The sequence below is a fragment of the Pseudorasbora parva genome, chromosome 22 (genome assembly GCF_024679245.1).
Source record: "Pseudorasbora parva isolate DD20220531a chromosome 22, ASM2467924v1, whole genome shotgun sequence".
NCBI classification, from domain to species: Eukaryota; Metazoa; Chordata; class Actinopteri; order Cypriniformes; family Gobionidae; genus Pseudorasbora; species Pseudorasbora parva.
In genome coordinates this window covers 5,128,991-5,149,166 of record NC_090193.1, presented here as the reverse complement: position 1 = coordinate 5,149,166, position 20,176 = coordinate 5,128,991, and the positions used below count along the sequence as shown (strand labels likewise).

General features: G+C 39.0%; 1 protein-coding gene across 2 annotated transcripts; it reads left to right on the top strand.

The window, feature by feature from the left end:
• Positions 1-728: 728 nt before the first annotated feature.
• Positions 729-19,573, top strand: sarnp (SAP domain containing ribonucleoprotein). 2 transcript variants are annotated; one of them, XM_067431077.1, is made up of 11 exons: positions 729-843; positions 2,025-2,124; positions 2,600-2,679; positions 7,964-8,022; positions 9,219-9,270; positions 11,522-11,595; positions 15,044-15,075; positions 15,637-15,656; positions 15,748-15,816; positions 18,872-18,958; positions 19,388-19,573. In XM_067431077.1, the coding sequence occupies exons 1-11, from the start codon at positions 811-813 to the stop codon at positions 19,427-19,429; spliced, it is 648 nt and encodes a 215-aa protein (XP_067287178.1). In that variant the 5' UTR covers positions 729-810; the 3' UTR covers positions 19,430-19,573. The 2 variants fall into 2 exon arrangements, with proteins under 2 accessions (XP_067287178.1, XP_067287177.1); XM_067431076.1 differs by having other exon boundaries at positions 2,597-2,679.
• The last annotated feature ends 603 nt before the right edge of the window (positions 19,574-20,176 follow it).

Here is a 20,176-nt window from a genome sequence, read left to right as displayed (position 1 = left end):
AAGTCATGTTGTCAATACTGGGGCAAAAGGTTTGACAATTACTGTAAATTGTAGGTTATTGTATGTGGAAGTTTGATCGCAAGAGACTGGGCAGGATTCACATTTAAGCTTTTACTGTACTGTAATTTGTTGACAGACCATGTCATTGCGATACAGAAAGGAAAAGACAGCACTGCATGGCACAAAGAAAAAAACTAAAGTAGAAATGTGAACGTCTAATGTAAATGTATAGAAACATGCTTGACATATTATGTTAACTAGTTCAACCATTTTGCATGTAAAGACGCTATGACATTAAATGTTGTGGGGGGTGAGACTATTCAACAGAGACCCATTATAATGCATTTTGATCAACAAGACATAAGCAACTTATAATGCAGGAAACAGCAGAGAATAGTAGCCAACATTGTATATTGTTCTATAATGAATATATTCTATATTATTCTACAAAAGAATAATTAGAATATGTTATATATAGAATATATTATATAGATTTCTTTCTTCTGTTGAATACAAAAGATATATTCTGAAGAATGTCGTTTTTCCATAGGCCTACTACGGAGGTCAATGGGGAAAATGTTTGATTACAGATATTCTTCAGAATATCTTCTTTTGTGTTTGGAACAACTTGAGGGGGGGGAAATTATGACCGAATTTTCCTTTTTGTGTGAACTATCCCTTTAACTAACGTCCAACCTAACCGGTTGTCTCGTCCTCCTGACCAACCGGTGGCGCTGCAGCGCAAAATTGTCGTTAATCACGTTAAAACCGGAAGAACGCAGATTTCAAAATACAAACCTCTCAGAGAAAATGGCGGAAGTCGTGGAGCTGCATAAACTCAAGGTAAGAGATTAGTACAAAGGACTGTTTAACTTTCTAATTAGTGTTTAGATATGAACATAGCAGTAAGCTTTGCTAAGTTGAATTGTGATGATTAGATAATAATTGATTCAACAGTTCAATGTTCATCCAGCACTTCTGTTTCTTGAAATCCAATGAGCTTCCAATAGACAGACAGCGTTTTGACTCTAGGTAACCTGTTCACCTAAACAGCATTTCTTAAGAACTTTCTAAAAATGCGACTTTTACTTTGTTCCCTCACCATTCACATATTACAATCTACTCTTGCTGTGGTTTATTAACTTAACAAAATACAATAAAACCTAACAGCATACGTTCTTCTCCCTGTCCGTGCCTGTCCATCTAAAAAGTGAGTTGTTGCCATCATAGTATTAAAAGTAAGTTAGCTGTGTTTGGCCATCATAGTTCACCAGCATATAGTTTACCTGCTTTCCTAAACCCTATTTTTGGGAGTAACACGTTGATGGTTAGAAACACTAGCGAGCTTCTTGCGTAAGAACGTGTTTGCCATTATATGTACATATCGCCACCTAAATTTTTTTACTGAGATAAGCTCGATACTTGATACCGCCTGCAGAATCACGAGCTAATATATTAGGATTAACGTTACTTGTTTTAACAGCATAGTTAAACATTTTCATGCATTGGTTACTTTTTTTTCATTCACACATTTCAGTCTTAAAATAAAAGCCATATATATATATATAATGTATGTATGTTCGTCTCTGTCACTGTATGCCTTTTGTCAGTCTGTCTTTCTGGCCGTCTGTTTGTGTGTCTGTCTGTCTGTGTCTGTCCGTTCTTCTTTCTGACCGTCCGTCTTTCTTTCTGTCCCTCTGTCTTTCTTTTTTTCTGTCCGTCTCTCTCATTCTTTCTTTCTAGAAATGTCATATTTTATTCAGTTTAGTTTAACTCATCTATTTAGAAGTTTCTGTCTGACCATCTGTCTTTATTCTTTCTTTCTTTCTGTCTTTCTCATTCTTTTGTTCTAGAAATTTCATATAGCGTTCAGTTTGTTCACACACAGCTGTCTAACAGAAATAGCTGTGTGTGTTCAGATCTTTTTATGGACTTACAAAGCATTGGTTCTGACACAGCTGATGTGTTATTTGTGGTTGATTAAAATGTCACTCCAGTCATTAAAATTGAACTGATCTCCTCAGTTGGCGGAGCTGAAGCTAGAATGTACTGCTCGAGGACTGGATGCCAAAGGAAATAAAAGCGATTTGATTGCTCGGCTGCAGGCTTACCTGGAAGAGCATGGTAGGTGTTTTCTCATCATGGTCCAGCTCTTTAACAGATGCGATTAAAATTATGCTCTTAAATGTTTCATATCAAAGTGTATTTGCTGGTCCTATTATCAATGTACTCCTTTTTCTGTTGATAAATGTGAATGTAAATCATAGAGGACATTTACAGCAGTATTCTCATAGAAAACAATGTTTGCATTTTTTCTATCATTGTGTGGTCCTCTTAATACTTTATTTAGCTAATGTTGGAGCTTCCTCTTTGGCGAGGGACTCTGATAAAGAGAGCATGCAAAGTGGTGGTAGGACATAATTTATGAATCACAACCTGCCATGCACTAAATTGGATAGTGAGTCGATTTGCATGACTTGCCACTGTTTATTTTCACCTGCAAGTGTCAGATTGGCAATGGTAATATCGCACCCTTGTTATAATGCCTGTTTAACATTTGAAGTGTATGCATGTGTTTTTTATTTTATTTTTTTAGAAGAAGTGAATGAAGAGGAAGTTCTGGGAGTGTTTGGTGATGGTGATGCTGATGCTGAGGGTGAGGGCGAGGGTGAGGGTGAGGTAAGATATCCTGGATGTAATGCATTTCTATGGTAGTTTCAGTGCAAAAGCTAAAATAGATACACTGAATTTACCAGCTCCAGTGTTTTTATTTAAGAGCAATACAGAGTGTGTGTGCACTAATGTGCTCAACTAGTTTACACCTGGTATTAAGATCTGTCTTGGCTGATTGATCACATGTGGCCATGAATGGGTTTTGAGGGGAGGTTCTCTGATTTCATGACTACATGCATCACGAAACACGCACCGGTTTCCCTGTACCCTACAGTGCCCCTCTAGGTATGATTACATGCACACATTTTCGTTAGTCAGACTCAGAACTTTAAGACTTTATCTGCATTCTTTGATAGAACGTCAGCAAACTCTTTGATGTGTGGATACCTGTATACAGTAGCCAGTACAAATGTCAAAAGGGATTTTTTTTTACACTAGATAACATAATATAAAGCTCAGAAGAACTGTACTTGAAATCAGACCTCTGAGTAACATTGAAAATATAATGAGAAATTCTAGCAACACCTTCCCCTACTCATTTAAAGTCACAACGAATTCAACATTTATTTAAATTTCTTCTGGGATATTGCTATATTTATACTAAATGATTTATCACATCGTGCATAAAAAATCGCTAACCACAAACATCCAACCATTTAATTAATTCCCCAGGACAATATCAAGTCCTGCCCTACATTTCAGGAAGGTTCAGGAAGCCGTTTAACTCGGATATGCACAAGATATCAGGCATAACATTATAACCTAATATTTTAACCTTTTGCTATATATATTATAACCCTGAAGGTGTGCTGTGGTGTCTGGTACCAAGATGTTAGCAGCACAGATCCTTTAAGTCCTATAAATTGTGCGGTGGGGCTTGGATTAAGATTTAGGGAATTTGGACTCCAAGTCAACCCCTCAAAATCGTTGTTGTGTTCCTCAAACCAATCCTGAAGCATTTTTACTTTGTAGCAGGGCGCATTATCCTGCTGAAAGAGCCACAGCCACCAGAGAATACCGTTTCCATGAAAGGCTGAACATGGTCTGCAACAATGCTTAGGTAGGTGGAGCGTGTCAAAGTCACATCCACATGGATGGAGGACCTGAGATATCCCAGCAGAACATTGCCCAAAGCATCACACTGCCTCCGCCGGCTTACCTTCTTCCCATAGTGCATCCCGGTGCCATGTGTTCCCCAGTTAAGTGATGCACACGCACCCGACCATCCAAGTGTAAAAGAAAACGTGATTCATCAAACCAGGCCACCTTCTTCTATTGGTCCGTGGTCCAGTTCTGATGCTCACGTGCCACTCTTGGCACTTTCGGCGGGGGACAGGGGGCACTGACTGATTTTGCGGCTGTGCAGCCCCATACGCAACAAACTGTGATGCACTGTGTATTCTGACACCTTTCTATCTGAACCAGCATTAACTTCTTGAGCAATTTGAGCTCCAGTACTAAAGTCTGTTTGATTGGACCACACGGAAGTTGCAATTGGACGGGTTTTGTTCTGTCTAGGGCTCTCCTCTTTTTCTTCGCCTTACGAGAGAAATGTTTTGCCGTCCTTTAAAGATGTGTGGAACAGTGCAGACAGTAAAACATTGTGCAATCATTTTGTCTGCGTCCATTGCATATCGCGCTGTTTTACTTCCTTTCCCCGGTTAAGAACGTCTTGGGCTGTTTCGCCAGTGTACAGTGCAAATGCAAATATCGGATACGGGTCGCTTTTGAAAAGATGTAGGCGGGTCGTCAAAAAAATTGGATATAGTCACCAAATTGGAATTGTGCATCAAGACCTGCAGTGTAAATGCAGCCTAACACATCAATTTTGAGGACAAAATGTTCACTTGCTGCCTAATATATCCTATCCACTAACAGGTACTGTGATGGAGAGATAATCAATGTTATTCACTTCACCTGTCAGTGGTCAATGTTATCCCTGTAGAGTGTACATCACAAAAGGGAAGTGACTATTGCAACTTCTGTTTCATGCCAACTGTTACGTTCCCCTCTGAGTCTAGGGGCCAGGAGGGTAGATGATAACTGAAAAGCAAAGATATTACCTGGAAATTAACATAGATATGTAAATAAATGAGAGAAACGTAGAGAAAACACTTCAACCTCAGTCTCAGAGTGAAAACAAAACACCATTTTAAGTAAAAGTAATTCTATTTATTTTCTACGTATAACCAAAAGCTTAACAAAAAACTTGGGAATAAATCTTCAGGAGAGAGTGTGGCCTAAAACAATAAACAAAACGGAAGCTAACTAAGGTTTAAAAGAGCTAACTACCCTGCACAAAAACAAAGATGGAAATGAACAACATAAACTTCCCTGAGCTTCCTCTCTAACCAAAAAACAGGAGAAAAATATTACACAAAATAAAAAGGCACACTCTCCCTACCTCTCCCAAGAAACCACAACAAATAAAATACTAGAGGTGACAAAATGTGACTACCTTTTAGTTACCCACAAAAGTCAGCTAAAATTATACCACTTCACAGACTAGAGGACAAACTTGGTAGATGACACAGTTATTGAGTATAGGTTCCACTTCTATCGCAAAGATAAACACTTGGTCTCTAGTGATGTTAACAGTGATACCAAAGCTCCGAAGCTTGTGTCAAAAAAATGAAATGATTTTCAGTGAAGCTTTGTATCGATGCTTGATTCGTTCTATCAAAATCATGTGAGCTATGACGTCCAAAGCTTCGGTTCACACACGCCCACGTGACTGCTTCGTACTCAGATTCAAAAAGCGCGACACGGGTGGTTAGAACTTGTATTGTGCTAGTTTATTGAGTTTGTGTGTGTGTGTGTGTGTGTGTGTGTGTGTTAGTCTACTTGCTTTATTCTGTATCAAGTTTTACAAAATTTAGGTTTTAGGAGTATGCAATGGAACACGTTGTCATGTATTTAACATATTGATTAATTCATTTAAACATCTATTCATTAATTATTATTTTTTTTTTTTTACTTATAAGACAATGGTTTTAAAACATTTTGCGACACATCGCTTTCCTTCACTTTCAACAGAAGAGGTCCTCATCGAGCTCTGATGCTCGATGAAATTAATAATAAAAAGCTTCGAGTAATTAAATTGTGCTGAAAGCTTCACTGGTTCAAAAAAGCTTCACTTCGCCATCACTATTGATCTCTGCTACACATACAGAAAGATTGTTTGCAGTCTAAAGGCTGCAACATACTCCGCAAGAACAGAGTAAAAAGTTCTCGCTCCCAGGGCTGCGAGAACAAAATGTCATGTTGTTCTCTCAGCCCTGGTTTGGGAGTTCTCGCAGCTTGTTCTCGACACATCGTCTGAGCAGAACTTTTTTCTTGCGGGTGTCCGAGAACTATTGTGTGATTGGTCAGACATTTAAAGTGGGCGAGGTTAATGTGGAGAAATGCAGATATTTGGGTCCTGCTTTTCTCGTGAAGTATGAATGCACTGGCCAAAACGAACTTTGTTCTTGTTCTTGCCACCTCGAGAAAACAAACAAATTTCTTTGTTCTTGCAGAGTATGTTCCAAGCTTGAGGCTGGGGATAAGTGTTCTTCTCCATTGCATGTTCTGATTGATCCTTATATACCCCTCTGCTCAGTCTTATGGGTCCTGCACACTGTGCGATTTTTCAAAATCCTTTGCGAATGTCCCTTGTCAGACTGTACGAACATGATCGCCATGTCACACTGTAAGATCTCAGTTGGCATTAATGTCAGACTGCACGATAGTGAAGGCGCGCTAAAAACGGACGCGCGCAAGAAAACTCACCTGGAGTTTTATATCATCAATGAACGACGCGTTCAGTGACAGTGAGCTGCATTACACACGGGGCTGAAATGCTGGCTACAAAGAAATCTCTAGCACTCGTTTTGGTCATAGTTTGTCTTGAAAAACGGAGATATTTGACTGTCGTCGTAGGAGAAGTCACACTGCAGGATTGTGTGCCAAATCTTCTGACACTGCCAGAATTTCGTCTGAGGTAAAATTTGATCGCAGCGCTCATTAATCGGCTGCCGGTGTACATGTCAAACTAACGACCAAAGACGTCAGATTTTAGCCTAGGATCAGAGGAATCTTTTAGGATTTGCTAAATTTGTCTCAGACGGCCAAATCGTGGCCAAAATCGCACAGTGTGCACGGTGCATTAGGCATGCTCACAACGAGTTGCAGCTGATGGTAATTAACCTGCGAGAGTTAGAGAGTTTTAAAGTAATCATGTGGTTTTAGTCAGGTTTTGGTCTCAAGTTCTCATATAGTACATTAAAGGTCCTGTTCTTCGCGATTCCATCTTTCAAACTTTAGTTAGTGTGAAATTTTGCTGTTGGAGCATAAATAATACCTGTAAAATTATAAAGCTCAAAGTTCAATGCCAAGCGAGATATTTTATTTAACAGAAGTTCCCTTTCAAAGCCTACAGCGAACGGCCGGTTTGGACTACACCGCTGCACTTCCTGCTTTAATGACGTCACTAGAACCGTTTGTTGACTAACCCTCCGCACACAAGAACTCGCAAAATAGGGGCCGTGGTCTCATTGCTCTCTCACGTGGGGAAGAGCACGCATTCAGCACTTGCATCTCCCCGTTATGGCAAAAGGCGGGACCTTTCCGGGCAAAGAGCGCTAAGCTGCTGTCCAATCACAACACGGGAAGCGCTGGCCCAATCAGAACTCGTTACGTGTTTCTGAAGGAGGGACTTCATAGAACAAGGAAATCATCAGGCCGTTTTTAGGACAGAGGAAACAGCGCTGTACAGATAAGTCAATTGTGTGAAAAATACTGTGTTTTTTGACACGCGAAACATGAACTCATGTTATATTGCACACTGTAAACATAATCAAAGCTTCGAAAACACGTGAAGAAATAATTGCCCTTAATAACAACTTTTAACATCAGTTACATCCCATTCTTTTTTCCATTCATAAATCCTCCTTTATAGTTCTAACATTGGCTATATTTATTTATGGCGGCAGACACTTTATATCTCCAAGATGTACTGTCATATCATACATCTAGTTTTATTTAAGCATAACAGAGGGCACTTGGTGAGTAGGTGTTATTTTATGTCCAGGAAGCATCAAAATAAATAAAAGTTTACACTATAAGCTAGTGTGATCATGTGGATCTATGACTGCCTCTTTTTGTTTTTCATTAATCAGATCACAAAATGTTTTGGGCCCGTGGCCGTCAGATCAGCTCAGATGGGTTTTAATGTACAAGTGTTTCCAGATGGCACAAACAGTCATAGTGATTGATTCGCTCAAGTAAACATACTTCACGTGTGTTTTAGGAGTCATTTGCCAAAGAAGAGAGCGCTGACCAGAAGGAAGAGCTCAGTCCACCTGAAACGTATGTAGTTGTTTTTTTTTTTTCAATAAGGACTTCTTCCTTTAATACATCAGACACAACATCTGTGTCAGCTAACATAAAGCTGATTTTGCAATTAACCACTTAAACCAGGGGTTTTCAAAGACTGTGTCTTTTTCTTTTGTTGTTCGATTAACGTTAATGACACAGACTGCAACAGGTCACTTTAAGACCAAATCATCACTGATTCATAACTTATCAGTTTGCACTGCATAAGTTATGAATTATATATAGAGTTCCTTATTAAAGGAACTGAAGTTATTTAGTCAAGAGCAGAGCATATTTTGTGAGCAATTACTTTCGTTCTTTACATTGTCATAAGTGATTACTGTCACTTTAAAATATCTTCTGCTGTCGCACATGATATGGATATGAGATGCTGAAGTCGCAGTTACAAAACTTACCAAACGCGTGACTGTCCCCCACCTGCTCCTTCACAAAAAATAAATTCGCAGTCCCATTGATCACGGTATTTACATGAGGGTTTTGTTTTTTGGCAGGAGTGCCTTCCGTCTCTTACGTCCATCATCCGTCTCTGTTTTGTTTTTTTCCCGCGTTGTCACTCGTCATCTGACCTCACACACTGACCTCGTGATAACGGCCGCTAGAGTACTGTAGGCTACTGCAGATGGCAGTTATCGCGAGGCTAGTTACAGAGCTCAGATTGGAAAGGTTTTTGTTTTTTACCTCTGGTATTATAATTTTTTTTAATAACCCAGGTTAAAATACAGGATATTTACTGGAAAATACTAATACACAATGTTGAGTGTGCGTCCGATTCGGAAGTATAAATCAGCCTTTACTCCGACAACACACACAAGAAGCTCCTGCTTCTTAGGCTTTTACCTTGATACTTCTTAGGCTTTTACCTTGATACCATCAACATGCCCGTGGACGCTGCCTACTAGCAGTTTGCGTGTGTAATTGCACATTGACGCGGACAACAACGTAGATGTATAAATTAAAACTAACGCATAACCTACTCAGGTCCAACGCAGAAGAATAAATCGGCCTTACTGTAATAGCAACAAAACGATGGAAAGCATTAGTCCTAGAATACTAAAGTTTTTCCTTTAGCACCATAGTACTTTTTTGAAATGGCAACTTTTAGCTTTGTCTGAGGCTTATTGTTAACGCATTTTGGGGAAGCAAATTGTTTATTGTGCTTATGATTTCAGGGTGACTGAGAAAAAACTGGTGAAGATGAGCCCTCCTGCTACAGTTGTTGAGGTAATTATCTAATGGATGTTTTATATATTGAAAGATTGTGTATTTTCAGTCATCTTTAGTCTTTACATTGTGACTGTGCCTCAAAATGCTATAAGCTCTGTGTCTGAACCAAAGAGTGAACCAAATGGCCCATACAGACGTATGGCTCAGAAACTGAGACTATTGTTTAATGCTCGGTAACGCGATCCTTTTAGCTCCAAGAGTTGAAGGGCGGGGCTACAGAAGCAGACGTACATATTTTTCTGTTGAGGCGGCTTTTCAGGTTACGATGACGTAAAGGGTCGGCATATTCTGAGATCTATCGTTTTCTGGGCCTGGTGTCTATAAAAGCTTTTCTTTGACCAACAAGGAAGTTTTCAGCTCTGAAACTTACAGGATATTCCCATATCACGATAAACTTTTATACATCAAATGCTCAAGGGAAAGTTGATTTCTCAATTCATCACCCCTTTAAATATTCTCACTGAGCGACTGAGTTTAGGCTCTACACCAGAGTTGCTCTCTAAAAGCAAAATAAAGCTGAAATAAAATAGAAATATGAGTTGAAAAACATAAACTAAACTGAGATAAGTTTAAGTTGAAGCACTAAAATTATAAACTTGAAATAAACAACTAAAACTAACTCAAGCAAAAATGGCAATATTAAAAAAAAACGAATAAAATGTTAAAAGCACAAAGTACCACTGCTGTGATTGGCTGACATCTTTGTAAATGGCAAAGTATTACATGTAGAACTCTCTCAAAAGCTCTTAGCATGTTTTAACTATTACAATTCTCAAGGTTAACTAATCGTGTTAACTGTTGATTATAGCAGTATATTTAGATCTGTGACATTATAGTCAGATTGTGCCATGAAAGGTTGCAGTGATGAGCGCTGTAGCCAATCACAGCCATGTTGAGCTCATGAATTCAGTAATCTCATCATTGGAACTCAATTTCTGCACACTAACAAATGCTTTCATCATAACTTACAGTGCAAACACTATGTAAATAAGAGATTTGTGGACTATAACAAGACTTTTGGCGAGTGTCACTCGTGCTGTTTGATTGACAGCTCTACCGATTGTAAAGGGAGCTTTCTTGGATCGCTCTCTATATATTATTTCAGTTTAAATAAGATTTTCATCCTACTAAGAGAAACAATCTGTACATTAAAATTACATTTCAGATCACAGATCAGGTATTAGAATTAAAGGAACTGTATGTGAGAAATGTATTCAAATTAATCATAAAATGGCCCTGATATGTCACTAGACATTAAGAAATCATGTTAATTTCAAATATCACTGACAACAGTAGTCTGGCCAGGATATTGTCATTTAAAAGGTGTTGTTGCAGCCCTCAACTGATGTTGATGTTGACATGTTGTGTTTTGGCCTAAAGCTCCGCCCTCCACCTATCAACCAATCACAAAGTCAGTAGTGTTTCGGTATACGGGTTGCCAGATCTGCTCTAGTTACCACAGCTGCAGATCTACAAACGTTCCTGCAGATGCTGCAGCCTGATCTGGCAGCCTCGAGTTTTGGCCACAATCTTACATACACTTCCTTTAACACAGGCACTTTAAATATTGTGGTATTATTGTTGAGTCCATATCATAAAAGTCTGTTTGCAAATTTACCAAATAATCCTGACTGGCAAGACTGATTCAGTGGGCGGGGCTAAACAGGTAGTGATGTAGAGGCAGGCTGATCTTCTTCTGTGGAGGTGGGGTTTAGCTACACTATTTTGAAATAAAGTGCCGCATTTCGCATCCAATCGTTATGGTAGATTGGCTTCAATATAAACAGTATTTAGACTAATGAGAGTTTTGAAAATTACAGGATGTTTTTATAGTACAGTGACCTCTTACATGTCAAGCGATCAAGGGAATTTTGATTTTTCAGGCAATGACCCCTTTAAGACCAAGCAAAGCATCTGTTTATTTGAACCCTTTAACTATTGAAATTATGAAATCGTTTAAGAATTGTTAATCATTCATGAATATAAATTCAATTTGATTTGGAGAACCATGCACTCAATGGAGTGATTTTGTTTATGAGCTGGTAGGTATGGGCCGGTACGATAATCTATCACTAAAATGTGTTATTTTAAATAAAAAAAAGTCTGGCTAAAAAAATACTTTTTTCCACTTGAACACAATTCATTTAGAATATTTGGAACAGTAACGGGACAGACTTACATTATTGTCATGAGGCAATTTATGTTGAATGTGCTCTTGTTTAAACTATTACAATTTTGTTCATTGCAGAGACTTCAGAAGAGAGCGGAGCGCTTTAATGTTCCACCGACTGTGGACACCAAAAGGGCCGCACGAGCTGCAAGGTTTGCCTATTTTAGAGAGTGGAGAAATGTCTTTAAAAGAGGGTCAAAAACTGAAGAATTATTGAACAATTGCTTTGTGCTGTGATCATATATGCTACTGTGTGGCTTATTTCTTCCATATGCTTTACATTTGATTTTGTAACTGTTAAACTAGTTTGAATTTTAGACCATCTTTGTTAGGATCTTTTGGCTGGTCCTTACTTTCTGACACATCTTTAAAGTACTGTTTGAGGTTTACGGATCTGTTGCGCACAGGGCAAAAACATTTTGCCACATCTGCCAATGGCCGCTGACTTAAAGGTGCAGTAAGTGATCTCCCAGAATTGTTGTTGAACTCTGTTAATATTTGAAATCAACTCATACAAACCCGTCCCCTCTCTTTATTGCTCCACCTCCAAAATTCACAAACTCTTTACAGCCCACACAGCCTGGTCTCGAACACTGATCCACGGCATGCGAGGCCGGCGCACTAAAAAGGATGCTAAACATCGCATTCTCCAGTCTAGTGTCACTAGCTGGCCTCCATTACTCATGTTTTGCCAGAGTAGATGTCTGTTTATCATTGCTTTTTTTCATGAAGCAAAATTTTGCTAAGATGATGATTGTATGACGAAGCACAAACTAAATTAATATGCAGTACATGAGCAAATACAAGCAAGAGTTTGAGAAAAATAATGACCAACTGTCCTGTAACAATGGCTAAAAATTACAACAACTGCATTGTAATTCATTGTAGTTCTGGGTATGGAGCTGAACCAGCTTTTCAACAGCGTTGTTTGAAAAATCGTTCACTGCAACTTTTAAGATTTTTCAGCCGTAAATATTTTTTACTGACCATGAACCTGTTGTTGCAAAAACGGGCAGTTACGACACATTTTAGATACCAGTGAAAATTCACAATTCTTAATTCCAATTATTACCCCAGATTAAACTACTAGCCTAACTAATATACATTTAAACACACATACACACAAGTGCATCAATCTATTGCTTAATTCTGTTGTGGAGAGAGACTATTCTTTCCGGTGAAATCGCAAAACTAAATACACACAAAATGCAACGTGCCCATGCTCCTAATATACAATCATTGATGAACATCTTTGATTTTAATGAAGAAGAAAAAAACAACTATATGAGCGATTTAGAAACTGGAACTTTTAAGACGATTTACTTAAAGTCTAGACCGCTGGGGAACTCTAGTATTAGCAGCAGATCTACATATTTATTCAATCATGGAATCACAGGACTAATAATATTTTTGTTACTCAAATTCTGTTCCTCTCAATCACACGGTGTCAACCAATTATACTGCATACATGATGGAGGGCCGAGCTAACACACACTCACACACACACACACACAAAGTGAGGCAGCAAGCGACGACTCAGCAAAAAGGTGCTTTTCAGAACAACGTGTGGGCCGCACTAGCATTAAACTTTGATGTCAAGGAGGGCGCCACAAAAAATCAGCTGAGTTTTGAGACCCCTGAATTATATTGTTTGATGCTAATTTATTAAATGCAATTCCATGTGTGAGATGAGAATAAAATAAGAAATAAATATATTTGAACTTAATTAACATTTAAACATTACCTTGTTATAATGGTTGTTATAATTTAGAATTAATATATTACGCTCACTTACCCGTAAGCATACCCAGGTATGTCACACAACCTGCTTTCTGGAATACACCCCAATGCACGGATCCAATATACTGATAACACCTTTCTCTATTGTTTACGTTAACTTAAGCCATAGCTTACTAGGATACTCGCAGAGACCAGAGTTTAATTTGTGAATTTGTCTGTTCAAGCACAAGAAGTTGTGAAACAACTCACTTTGGTCTTCACACAGGGAATAATCCGCGAGTAATGAGTAACGATATCGAGTTTCCTTTTGCACCTTGCTCTTAATTATTTAAATGACCAAGACTTAAACGTCATACATTTATGTTAATGTTCTTTCAACATTGCATTGTTAGAATTTATACAAATGTAAAAACTCGCATTTGACACGTGGCACTAAATCTTCCACCATCGTCTGTCATGTAATGAGTGAAATCTAACTCCATATGGAGCAGTGCAGAGGCTTTCAGTTTAGAATTGTAGCATCTGTTGTCCAACTAAACTAAATGGGTTTTTATTTCTATAAAAAAAGCAAAGCGACAGTAAGGGTTGGTGCCGTTGTGGGCAAGTAATGTAATCATGTATGGTCGGACACCTTAAAAGGGGTGTGAAATGCTGTTTCATGCATACTGAGCTTTTTACACTGTTAAAGACTTGGATTCCCATCCTAAACATAGACAAAGTTTCAAAAACTAATGTTGGACGTTTGATGGAGTATTTTTGTGTTAAAAATACTCCTTCCGGTTTTTTCGAGTATGGCTTGGCTTGACGTGAACAGAACGGAAGGTCCTTGTATGGGCCGTACGGGCTCTTCTCCCGGTAGGGTGCGCGCGCGTCACTAGAGCGAGAGAGGAAATGCACGCCCGTAAACACTCGCTCAGCTGCAGATCCACTCGTCCGTGAACACTGTATCTGCACTGTTTGAACGCAGAAATGACGGGAAGCTTCACAACATCGCTTTAGTCGCGACGCAAAGTGGATCTCCACCGTTCACTGCTGATGGACTTCACCAAATCATACCAAAGAAGTGTGTTTTTGACGGAGCGGTCCCAGCGATAAAGGTTCGGTCCTGCTTTGGAAGCAGCCGGTGAGTAAAACTGCTTCAAATGTCTGTGCTGTCGGCTATCGTCGCGTGAGTAAACATCAGTAAACGACATGATCGCGTGCTTCATCATTCAAATGCGCTAACGTTACTCCATTGTTGTTCTGTATAACGTTACACTAGTCTGACGTGGAAAACCGTTTTGCTTGCTACTGCTAAGGTTTAGTCGCATACAATAGTCCATAAACCGAATCATGTCCTCATAGACTGCGAGTAAACACACACAAATGTTGACAGGCCACTAAATACAGTCCATACCACAGAGACGGACGTCCTCCTGGTTTGCTTCTACTGTTCAATTTATTTCATCCTCCAGATTTGATTCTGGATCATATCTATTAACTGAATCTGATCAATAGCCTTGGGTTTCTCCACGCTTGAGGATGTCACCGCTTTGCACGCTCGTCATTCTTTAGCTCCGCCCACACGATACGCCTCCAGCCGCTCGGTTTTTTCTGGAAAGACTCGGTACAGCCTATATTTCTTTTATAAATATAATAAAACTAAAGACTTTTCGGAGATATGAAGGATGCAATACTACTCTATAGGTACTCAAGATTGACATTGACTGAAACTGAGTGTTTCACCGCCCCTTTAAGGTCAGGATAAGGGGATTATGCCAATGAATGTCCTCACAAAGATAGATGTACTAACTAACCTGTGGAATTGTGATGTTTGTTGTGAAACATCTTAAATCTGAATTCTTCTTCTTGTTTTATTAGGTTTGGGTTGACAGCACCTGAATCTTCCAAAGGTGAGTTGACATGTGCACCTCAAGTGTTCCCAAGAGGCCTTGTGCTGTGTGTGTGTGTGTGTGTGTGTGTGTGTGTGTGTGTATATGTATATGTATATGTATATGTATATGTATATGTATATGTATATGTTCCGCATAATTTATCTTTTACGTCCACACATTAATTGTTACACTAATCCACTTTTATTTTACGATGTTCAATTAAAATAGTATCATACCATGTTTTTTTAAACGTTATTACGATTCATTTGTGAAGCATTAAAACTGAAAATGCGGTCAATAAAAATATCTGCGTTTAGGCCATTTATTCACTTTCTGAATAGTATATTTATTAAAAATGTATTAAACAATAAGACAGACTCTCAGACTAAAGTAAGCCTTTATTTCCTGGCTCATATGTCAGTGCTTGCGCTGTGTGTGTTGTGTACAGCAGGTGAGGGCAGAGCAGTTGAGCGTTGCGTGTTCTCTCTCTGCAAATTTAAGGCCGCATGTTCAATGGTTAATTAATGAAAATGTATTGGACATGCCCACCCAGTGATGTGTTTTGTTTTGTTTGTTTAGGAACGCCAGCGAAAGTAAATGTAAGTAATTTTCTTGCAAATTTGGAGAGAACTTTGAAATTGGAATGTAAAACTACTGACTTAAATCACTTTTAAACATGTCACTCTTTAGGTTGACGTTGATGTCTTAAAGAAGAGAGCAGAACGTTTTGGCATGAATGTGTCCTCAGTTTCTAAAAAGGTAACTTTTTTTCCATATATATTAAAAAATCTTGGTCACAAATGACAAGTAGTATGCTAAGTGAAGCTAAAATATTTTTAAATGAGAGAGCCACTGGTCTTTTTTCTTCCTCTGCCTTTTTACAGTGAATTCATGTTTTACCTCTGTTTTTTTTTTTTGTTGGGATATTTAGTTAATGAACCTAAATGAGAAATCTACCAACAATGTCAGCTGAAATGCTGCAGTGCTCAAGGCCATGGTGGTAGTTACAGCTCTGTCACACAAAAAAAACACCACCAGGTGGCAAAAAGGGCTAGAATGGTTACATTTTCATTTGCCAATAAATTTCAAACAGTGACATGACTGGTAATATTAATATTATAGATTGTAACATACAGTCTTGTTCAAAATAATAGCAGTACAATGTGACTAACCAGAATAATCAAGGTTTTTCGTATATTTTTTTATTGCTACGTGGCAAACAAGTTACCAGTAGGTTCAGTAGATTCTCAGAAAACAAACAAGACCCAGCATTCATGATATGCACGCTCTTAAGGCTGTGCAATTGGGCAATTAGTTGAAAGGGGTGTGTTCAAAAAAATAGCAGTGTGGCATTCAATCACTGGGGTCATCAATTTTGTGAAGAAACAGGTGTGAATCAGGTGGCCCCTATTTAAGGATGAACCCAACACTTGTTGAACATGCATTTGAAAGCTGAGGAAAATGGGTCGTTCAAGACATTGTTCAGAAGAACAGCGTACTTTGATTAAAAAGTTGATTAGAGAGGGGAAAACCTATAAAGAGGTGCAAAAAATGATAGGCTGTTCAGCTAAAATGATCTCCAATGCCTTAAAATGGAGAGCAAAACCAGAGAGACGTGGAAGAAAACGGAAGACAACCATCAAAATGGATAGAAGAATAACCAGAATGGCAAAGGCTCAGCCAATGATCACCTCCAGGATGATCAAAGACAGTCTGGAGTTACCTGTAAGTACTGTGACAGTTAGAAGACGTCTGTGTGAAGCTAATCTATTTTCAAGAATCCCCCGCAAAGTCCCTCTGTTAAAAAAAAGGCATGTGCAGAAGAGGTTACAATTTGCCAAAGAACACATCAACTGGCCTAAAGAGAAATGGAGGAACATTTTGTGGACTGATGAGAGTAAAATTGTTCTTTTTGGGTCCAAGGGCCACAGGCAGTTTGTGAGACGACCCCCAAACTCTGAATTCAAGCCACAGTACACAGTGAAGACAGTGAAGCATGGAGGTGCAAGCATCATGATATGGGCATGTTTCTCCTACTATGGTGTTGGGCCTATTTATCGCATACCAGGGATCATGGATCAGTTTGCATATGTTAAAATACTTGAAGAGGTCATGTTGCCCTATGCTGAAGAGGACATGCCCTTGAAACGGTTGTTTCAACAAGACAATGGCCCAAAACACACTAGTAAACGGGCCAAGTCTTGGTTCCAAACCAACAAAATTAATGTTATGGAGTGGCCAGCCCAATCTCCAGACCTTAATCCAATTGAGAACTTGTGGGGTGATATCAAAAATGCTGTTTCTGAAGCAAAACCAAGAAATGTGAATGAATTGTGGAATGTTGTTAAAGAATCATGGAGTGGAATAACAGCTGAGAGGTGCCACAAGTTGGTTGACTCCATGCCACACAGATTTTAAAAAACTGTGGTCATACAACTAAATATTAGTTTAGTGATTCACAGGATTGCTAAATCCCAGAAAAAAAAAATGTTTGTACAAAATAGTTTTGAGTTTGTACAGTCAAAGGTAGACACTGCTATTTTTTTGAACACACCCCTTTCAACTAATTCAACTAATTGCCCAATTGCACAGCCTTAAGAGCGTGCATATCATGAATGCTGGGTCTCATTTGTTTTCTGACAATCTACTGAACCTACTGGTAACTTGTTTGCCACGTAGCAATAAAAAATATACTAAAAAACTTGATTATTCTGGTTAGTCACATTGTACTGCTATTATTTTGAACAAGACTGTACAATCCTGACTATTTATTTATAGAAATCTGGGACTGGGGCGTCTGACCAGAGCAGAGTAGACCAATCACAACAGCCTGGGCCGTCTGACCACCCTGGTGTGTGTGTGGGTCCTGACGCCCCAGAATAGTGGACTCCATACTGTCAGAGAGCACCGTCCTTTAGATGCGACGTTAAACCGAGGTCCTGACTTTCAGTTTAAAAATGTCCTTCGATAAAGAGTAGGGGTGTAACTCAGGCCCATTGGCCTCTGTCCATCATGGCCTCCTAATCATCCTCATAAACTGATTGACTTCATCACTCGGTCTCCTCTCCACCAATCAGCTGGTGTGTGGTGGGCACAAAATGGCTGCCGTTGCAGGAGTGTGTGCTGCATATTGGTGGTGGTTGAGGAGATTCCCCCTTCCATGTAAAGCACTTTGAGCACCTAGAAAAGCACTATATAAATGTATCATTATTATCTAATTTTAGGATAATTCAGAAAGTAATGTAATCTTCATGCTGTTCCTCACTTGAATGATCTTTTTTTTTAAAAACTACACTGTGTAACTTTTTTAGTTTATTCTTAGCTAAAAACACGTAGTTCTTTCAAAAATATATGTGCTCATTAATGTATATTTCTTTCTTTCAAGTAATAAAGTATTCTCGTAAGTTTATAATATGCCGTTGAAAATACAAACGGGTGAGGGGTTCGAATGCCGGTCGCCATGTTAGCCCTCCATCTTGAAAGTATATTAGCCAAAGAGGGACATACCCGTAAATTTAAGCTTCGCCTTTCGCGTTTTAACACTCGATGGCACCGTGTCGAATGTGAAGAGTGGGATTGTCATGTTAATCTTGGACTAAATCGGCCACCGTAGGAGTTAAAACGAAATCAGAATTGAGAGGAACAGAAACTTTTATTCACTGGATGGTCATAAACCTTTTCACCGCTAGATGGGGGAAAATATCACACAGTGTCGCTTTAAGGGCCTTTCAATAACAGAAGTGCTTCATACAGACTGGTGTCTTGTACAGCTGTTGTGGATGTTTTGTTATGGTACTTTTTGTGTGTTTTACAGTTTGAGGATGATGAAAAGCTTAAGAAGAGGAAGGAGAGATTTGGCATTGTCACAAGTGCAGCCTCCGCTGGAGCCGAGGATTCAGAGGTATGAGATCTGCTGGAGAAGCACTTCTGATCAGAAGAAAACCACAAGTCCTATTAAAGGATTAGGTGACTTCAAATTCAACGTTTCCTGATCACTTACTCCCCCCCCCCCCCCCCCCCCCCCATCTCTTCCAAGATCCTCATGTCGTTCTTTCTTCAGTCAAAAAAAAAAATGTTCCAGGATTTAATTAACTTGATTTCTTTTCAACTGAAGAAAGTAAGTCATGACCATCTTGGATGAGATGAGGGTGAGTAAGTGATCAGGAAATGTTCCTTTTGAAGTGAACTAATCCTTTAATGTTTGTGCATTTTCTAAGAATTGGTGTAAAGGTTTTATTTAACTGTAGGATTGGTTGTTGATTTGTGTTGAAAGCAAGCCATGTTACAATCTCCAGTTTCTCCTCAAGCTCCACCCTTCTTTCTCTTCTAGGCGAAGAAGCGAAAACGTGCCGAGCGGTTTGGAAATGTATAGAAAATTGGATCTGACCCTTATTTTTTACTTTTTTTAAATGAAGAGTTCTTTGAGGTTGATTTTGTGATACACGTTTAATCCCTGTAGTGCCATGTTTTGTTTTTTCTGCTATTTACATTAAAAGTACCCCGTTCCTTACTAGAATCTCTACTCTGTCTTGATGTGCTTGATTTGGTGATTTGCATTGATTGTGTAAAGGTATTAAAATGCATCCTTTGGGATTACATCAGGAAGGGTGCTAGGGTGTAGCGTGGCTCTTCCCTCCTACGTTCTTCCGCTCAATTTTTCAGTACTCCGTCTGGGATTGCGGTGTATTAGGTTTTCTCCGAACAAATGTTAACTGATCCAATCAGCAAACAGTGTCGTGTGCTATTTTGAGATGTCATGCGTCACGACCAAACGTTAGCGATTGGTTATGGCAGAGCCAGTCGTTTTAAACTTCAACAGAGTTAACCAGAGCCTTCAAGGAAGTTAACGCCTGTCATTGGAGAGTGGCCCGACTCTCTGTACAAATGAAATGTACCAGGCTATCTTGGGTGTAACAATACATGGATTATGATGTGCTGTATCAGTGCAACATACACAATTTGGTAACACTTTATTTTACAGTGACCTTATTACATATTAAATATGCAAATCTTATCCAATCCTAGCCGTGGGCGTTTACTTCCAAGTCTCCAGCGTGGCACGCCCATAAAAACTGAGCATTCCTGCAGAGAGGCTCAAATCCACTGTAGAAAATAGCTT